The 7,204-nt window shown below is 42.4% G+C and overlaps 1 protein-coding gene across 1 annotated transcript in view; it reads left to right on the forward strand.

Moving 5' to 3' along the window:
- The window catches only part of ndufs4 (NADH:ubiquinone oxidoreductase subunit S4), an 8,911-nt gene extending 5,493 nt beyond the window's left edge, over positions 1 to 3,418 (forward strand). Inside the window, exons 3-5 of the mRNA XM_060064361.1 lie at positions 2,429 to 2,601; positions 2,733 to 2,806; positions 3,215 to 3,418. Of these exons, the coding sequence (XP_059920344.1) occupies positions 2,429 to 2,601; positions 2,733 to 2,806; positions 3,215 to 3,318 (351 nt within the window). The 3' untranslated portion in view covers positions 3,319 to 3,418. The remainder of the gene's footprint in view (positions 1 to 2,428; positions 2,602 to 2,732; positions 2,807 to 3,214) is intronic.
- Positions 3,419 to 7,204: the final 3,786 nt, after the last annotated feature.

Below are 7,204 nucleotides of genomic sequence, written 5' to 3' on the forward strand. Positions count from 1 at the left end.
ACATGGGTCTGGGAGACAGATTTTTACTATCATCACATTCTTAGGTTGAAGGGTTTTGGAGCACAATGTGACCGTAGGATAACCTCAGGTCGTTTTTGGTTTGTCCTCCAACCTGCCTGAGCTGGTTACCTTGTGTGCAACATCACCTATCGCGGTGTTTATCCTAATGCCAACAAGCTTTGAATTTTATGGTCTTGAAAATGAAGATGCATTTTTGGTTGGAATTGGTGCTAACATTGGATTGAGAACTTGCACAATGTTAAACTAAGTGCAAAACTGATTGTATTCCTCTAATATATTATATAAGATTCTTTATTTTTCTCTAACCACGTTTTATCACTTTGTTGTTTAGTATCTCAAAGCGAATCCATCTTCTACGGTTCCACTCCTTGCGCCCAGTTGAATGTTGTGTCACAAACTACGAGCACTCTCTCTCATGGTGAAAGGAACATGTTTTCCTCCTCTGTCTGACAAGGAGGAATTGTTAAGGTTAAGTAGATGGGGCAACCGGAAATAATTACCAAGCACTCTTGGAAGTCTCCCCCTCTCCCCCCTTTTTTCTGCTAATTTTAACAATCTGTTTGAGTCTGTAGATCGTGTGCGTGATTAAACGGATTCTGGTCTAGTTCTTTAGCTCTGCAACCGTTGAATGAGGCAGGCTGAAATGTGTTTAGCAATTGGCGCATTCATTTACTGGACTTAACTATGCTCAGGGAAACCTTCCACACCACGGGAAAGGAGGTCCTTTTGTGAAGACTTCCATCGAAATAAAGAGAGCCTCTCTTTATACAAATCAATTGGCAGATGACGGACAATGATGAAAAATTGATTCTTTGAAGTTGTAATGGTCATTGAAATGTGTAAGGTTCTTGTATTGAATGGTGGGGATGGGGGGGGGGGGGGGGGGCACCCTGGAAAGGCCTCCAGCGCTGGGTGGCTGCTGGCTGCGTCCTGGGAGGTTTGCCTGGGTTTTGTGGGCGACTTCCCCATTGCTTGTTTGCTAATTCCCTGAAGAATTGGATGAGATCCTCTATTAGAGCTTGAATGGCCTTCAATGACCAAGGAATATGCATGTGTGCCCAGAGGTCCACCTCCTCGCGCTGGCCTACTTTCTGAATGAGCACTTTGCTATGGCCATAGAATAGGTGCCCTATACAATCAGTGTTTTCGGCACGGCAATTTCAATTCCTGCAATCCTCAAAATGGCAGGTTCGTTGCTAAAAGGGGTCACGGAAAGTTAAACTATTAAAGTACCAAGAATGTATTGAATAAACGATTATATAGAAAGATTATTTTAAGAACAATGCTATTTTTTCACTTCAGTAAGGTAGAATATTGTGTGTATGGATTTAATTTACTTTATGGATAAAAAAGGAACATATTTGTATAAGGACACTGGAGCTCTTTATTCCCAGAAATGCCGTAGATTCTGTTATTGACCAAACATGGCAGATAAACGATGAAAAACTAGTTTTTCACTTGAGTTTAGGAGTTTATTCAAGAGAACCGTAACAACCCCCATAACTTATCACAAATCCAATCTTCCTCGGTGCAGTCCGATGCTCATCGAACCAATGAGGCGTTACGGTGGACGTTTTTCATCATTGCGAAACAATATTTCGGCCTAGAATAGTATTTTTGGTCTGAATTCTGTCCAAAAAAAAAAGAAACCTTCTTACAGAAACCCTTGAAGATGTCCGTCACCACAATCTCATCAATTAGTTGCGTTTTAGGATGTGATAAGACAAGGAAGGCTTTAGCGGAGGACTGTAGCATAATTAGGACCGTATTAATGGCCTTTGTTCTTTGTTTTGTCTACTTGCCTTTTAGTTTTGTCTCCTATGCAGGGCTGCCGTTAGAGAATCTTGAGTTTCACTGACAAACGCCATATTGGGTTTTTAAAAAATATGATCTTTTTCCAAGCATTGGCTGTATTGTGTAAAAGATGGAACAAATCGTAATCGTTGGTTATTCGTCTGAAATATTTAACCAGATTAATAAATAAAATGGTCAATGTATTTATAGATCCACGTCGATGGTCCGAGGTGTCTTTGATAGTGTTCGGTCACCAGCTGTCTGAGCAGTGGGTTTTACAATGAATCATTTAGTTGCGCAACAACTTTTAATCATCCCCGTTACATTGTTGATGAGTGTTGGGATATTTTTCCAGATTTACTAAAAGGCGATCTTCATTTGATGCGGGTCATCCATTGAATTATGTTAGGAACACGGCTGCTGAACAGTTTATGTCCGTTCAATATCAGTCGGTGCCAATGGTCACGTCAAACCCCATACATCATTGGATACTAGTTTATAAAACACACTTTTACGGGTGAAGCGACTGCTGGTGTAATGGGCCGAAAACGGCCGCCCTCTTTAAATCACTCTGGCTTCTGCTGAACGGCCATTTTCTTTGTGTCTTTCTCAGGACATCTCCTCTGTGACGGGCGTCCCCGAGGAGCACATCAAGACACGCACGGTGCGCATCTTCGTGCCCACCAAGACGGCCATGCAGTCCGGGGCCAACAGCACCAAGAAGTGGAAGATGGACTTTGACACCAGGGAGCGCTGGGAGAACCCTCTGATGGGCTGGGCCTCCACGTGAGTCCGTCTGACGCCGTTTGGTGGATGTCTGTGAATGTTGGGTTCAGATAGCCCTTGCTCTGTGGGGAAGGGTCTATCTGATCGGAGGCTTTTTGTTTGACACATGAATCTGTGTTTTGTTGTTGCAGGGCTGACCCGCTGTCCAACATGGTGCTGAGCTTCTCCTCCAAGGAAGACGCCATCGCTTTTGCTGAGAAAAATGGTATATAATCACTAGACCGTATCGGAACGCTACCAAGACAACAATCTGACAACCTCTCGTTTTTTAGGATGCTTTCACCAGCCAATTATCCAACTATGAGAAGCATCTTTCTTTTATATACTGTATGCCCGCCTTTCTCTTTTCTTCTCTTTTATTTTCTGAATCTAAATATAAATATATTGAAACCACGTTCACGATGGACGCCAGTGAAGCTTTGTTTTAGCGAACGAAAGGGATCGGAGCCGAGCTGTCTCTCCACAGCTCGAGAGTGTCTACCAGGCACCTCATTGAGGCTGGAGCGCGACCAAAGGGAATCTACGAGAAGTTCTGGCCACCGACGCTAACTAAGTGTGTGTGTGTGTGTGTGTGTGTGTGTGCTGTTGTGTTTCTGTTTGTGTGTGTGTGCAGGTTGGAGCTACGACATCACGGAGAAGAGAAGCGCCAAGCCCAGAGTGAAGTCGTACGGAGCGAACTTCTCCTGGGACAAGCGGACGAGGAGATCTGCAAAGTAAACGGATGACCCCCAAATGTCTGTTCGTTTGCTTTGCTTCACCTGTTCTTGTTGTTGAGCAAACTTGTACATTTTAACCTATCAATAAAAAGAGAAATATGTGTTTGTCCATTCGTTTTTGATGTTTCTGTTGCAGTTTTTGTTGGTGAGATATTCACATCACTTTGTATTCTAGCTCGGCTAGAAACCAACGTTTGATCCAAAAAGGTTGAGGTTTGCCTCTAACAGCTATATGAAATAACAGCATGTTCTTAAAATCAAACCAAGTAATAAAGTTTTATTTTCATCCCCATGCCAAGCCCAACAGTTTCCATGCCATTATAAGCTTCACTGTAGACTGCTTTGCTATTTGTTTTCCATAAGGAAACAAATTGTATTTTGAACGGTTCAAATAATTATCTCTTTATATTATGAGTTATGGGTTAGATTTGGGGTAAGATTGTGTTGGTTTTAAAGTTTGGTTTGAGAGTATTATTTTAGGGTTATAGGGTTAGAGTAGGGAGAGGGTTTTGTTTAGGGCCTTGGTTATTGTTTCCTATTTGAGTTTTAAAAGAAAATTAAACTCCCAATTTTTCCCTCTCTTTTCTTAATCTCGTTCTTTCCATGATTTTTCATATTTTTTTGCTCTATTTTCTTTGATCTCCAACCTTTCGCTCACTCATATTGGTTTTGTCTTTCATCTTTTATCGATCTTCTCATTCTACATCCTTTTTCTCAAGCTTTTTTTGGGGACTATCTCTTTCGCTCACTTTTTCCTCCTTTTTCTTGTTGCATCTTTTTTTGCACACTCATTTAGGGGGATTCGTCATTCTCCATCGTATTAGGGTTTGCTTTTGATTCTAGGGTTTTTCGATCCTAGGGTTATGGTTTCCTATTAGGGTATTGAGGTTCTGGGGTTTGGGTTCACTATTTTGATTCAGAGGTAGGGTTTGTTTTTTGGTTCTAGGGGTTTGTACTAGGTCCAGGGTTTAAAAATATATATATTTGTCTTTTTAGATATAGGATTGTTTCATCTGAACGTCAACTATTTGTAATAGGATTTGAGTGTTAGTGTTCCTAATTAGGGTCAGGGTTTATGGTTTGGTTTTTGGTTCCAGGGTTCAATATAAGGCTCAGGTTTTAGGGTTTGGTACCCAGAAAACGGCCCCAGTTTGAGGCCCCGAATGCCCCTGGGATCAGGGTTCCTGAAAAAAAAAAAACAGGAGGGCCAGAGACAGGGAACGGCCCCAGCAAAGAACCCACAGTCCCAGGAACACCGCTAATAAAATACACGATTATAAATTAAAACATTCTTTAAAAAAATGTGGGGTTTCCTTTAGGTTTAGGGTGTTATGGTTAGGTTTGTTGTGTTCCAAAGGCTCTGACAGGTAATGCACCCCCCAGCACATCCGTATCAATCTCCACCTAGATTGAACAAACATAAAACCACGTCTTAACAACATCACGGTAATGATCTACTCTCTATTAATGCCAGATGCCCGAAATTCTTGAGTGCTTAATTCAGTTCCCTCGAGGCTCGGTGCAAATGAGGATTTCTTACATTTATTTCCAGAATCCCTCGCATAAACCTCCAGTAGGCTCCTGTATGTTCAGAATGGTGTTGGCAGCTTGCTGGCGAGAATGGTTGAAATCCTGCTCTCCCACGCAACCACCACACGCCACCATAGACAACTTCCACCACAGCCCAGAGCACCGAGTCCAGAGACCTGCTCCTCAGCTCTGCTCTGCTCAGCGGGGGGGGGGGGGGGGGGGGGGGCTGTTTGTTGTGAGGAGTAGTCCGGGTAACCCATTTATTGGTGTGATGATGCACATGATGAACATGCATCTTGATAATGATGTCAAACTTTGGTCATAAAGCACCTGATAATTAACTCAACATATTTGAGTTAACGTTTCATGAAAATGCATAACCCACGTTGTTTTTAAGCCTTATTGTATATTTATGGTGTGATGAATTTTCATGCATTTCAACTCACTCGCCACGGAGCTATTCACACTCATCTGCAGTTCATTTCCTGCCAGCCAGCCCCTGTCTAAGTTCTTTGTGTTTCCTAAACTTCCACTGAAGCCAAACTGCGTGACCGCTTTGATATTCACACACTATTCATCGATGCATAATTGGTATAACTCATCCTTCAGCAGTAATTAATGCACCACGATGCAAATCCTTCACCGTCCGTCGGTACATCATAAGGGCCGCCCCTACATGCTCGTAATGCGCCGCCTGAACGCAAGGTATGCGTAAACATCAGTGTATTTGCGTCGCATTTGAATTCTACATAAAAAGCAACGGAGAAAATCCTTTCCCCTGGCTGAACTAACTTGCACCAATAGAAGTTGGAAGCATTCCAGCACGTTTGGACCATTGGTGAAATAATGCAATAATGAAAGGCGGAGAAAAAGATCATTGTGCCATGATGAAATTGTTTGAAGTCATTACTGAACAACAGAACAACAGTGTTTACACACACACAAACACAAACACATGGAACAGCACAAGCGCAAGCAAATTGCTGGGCTTACACAATCCTATTGGTGAGCTGTCCGCAATCAACGACAACGATGGTGTATAGGATGTGTACATGATGATGTTATGTGAGTGTGTGCGTCTATTTATTTGTACGCGTGAATGGGAGCATGCTGCAGCAATTAAAAGTTGTAAAAACATTCAAATCGCACAGCAGTAGTACTTGTTCTATCTGTTTTTCTAACTTTGACTGCTTTCTAAGGATCAGTGTTGGAATGGGTTTTGAATGTCACACCAGGATCTACTTTAAATTTTATTGATTCTTCTTATTGAATTAATGCCAAACAAGTGTCAGACAAGTGTTCACCCTAGAATAATACTCAAAGGAAAAACACATGGAATAACTAAGAACATATTCTCAATCTTATTGGAATCAGTTGAGCGTGATATTAGTATAATTAAGAAGAAAACGAGGAGTACAGAATATTAAGACCAAAACGTGTGTTTTTTGTTTAATGGAATACCAAAGTCACGCACGCAAGCATCACTAACTGCTTTCTTCTGCTGCAGATTCATTGGCGGAACAAAAGGCCCAGGAGGCAAATGGAGTAGATCTCGTGCCAAGACCTATCAGATAGTGGGGGGTGGTCTCCCTCACGCAACCGCTTTCCAAAGCGATGATGACCCGATGATCACTATTGTTCTTGGTCACATTCATACTGTACATTTCCTAGCCCCCGCAAGCAGCACGCAACCCTGGCTAGTCCACCACCAAAGTTGTGCTCTGGACATGCTGCGGCTTCGCTGGGGCCTTGTGTGCTTGTATTTGTGTTGCAACACATTGTGGAGGATGTAGATCTGCAGATCGACATTGATTGCTGGCTATCGAAACCCAAAAACATCACAGGCAGCACTTATCAGACATGCGGTCACCCTGGGTGTATGACTTTTGAGCTGCGTATGCAAAACAACCAACACGACGTTAGAATATCATTGATTGTGTAATAAACAGCATTCAAACAAAGCTGTGACGCTAAGTCCTTTTGACAAAGCATCTTCAAAATAGTTTTGGAAAGAAAAAAAAGAAAAACTACAAAAATTTCAGTCAATCGGTTTTCAAATGCAGATCATCATGATGCCTTACTTTTAAGGTCGCCCGTAAGGTCATCTCGCGACTAAGACTCAGATTCATAATGTAAAGGAAATTAAAACATCTCAAAGCCACTTTTCCTTGCCCTCGATGGAAAACGTCACAAGATCAAGGAAAGTTGCGAAAGCAGCATCCACAATAACTTAGGAAAAGACAACCGCTGTGCCAAGAGAATCCGACTGCAAGTACAGCGGCCGAGGTCATTGTGAGGCGGTGGCTGTCGTGAGGTCGGCCGGGGTGGTGAAATCACACTGCTCAGAAGATGTGACT

Source organism: Gadus macrocephalus, chromosome 11 (assembly GCF_031168955.1).
Source record: "Gadus macrocephalus chromosome 11, ASM3116895v1".
In the NCBI taxonomy this organism is placed as follows: domain Eukaryota; kingdom Metazoa; phylum Chordata; class Actinopteri; order Gadiformes; family Gadidae; genus Gadus; species Gadus macrocephalus.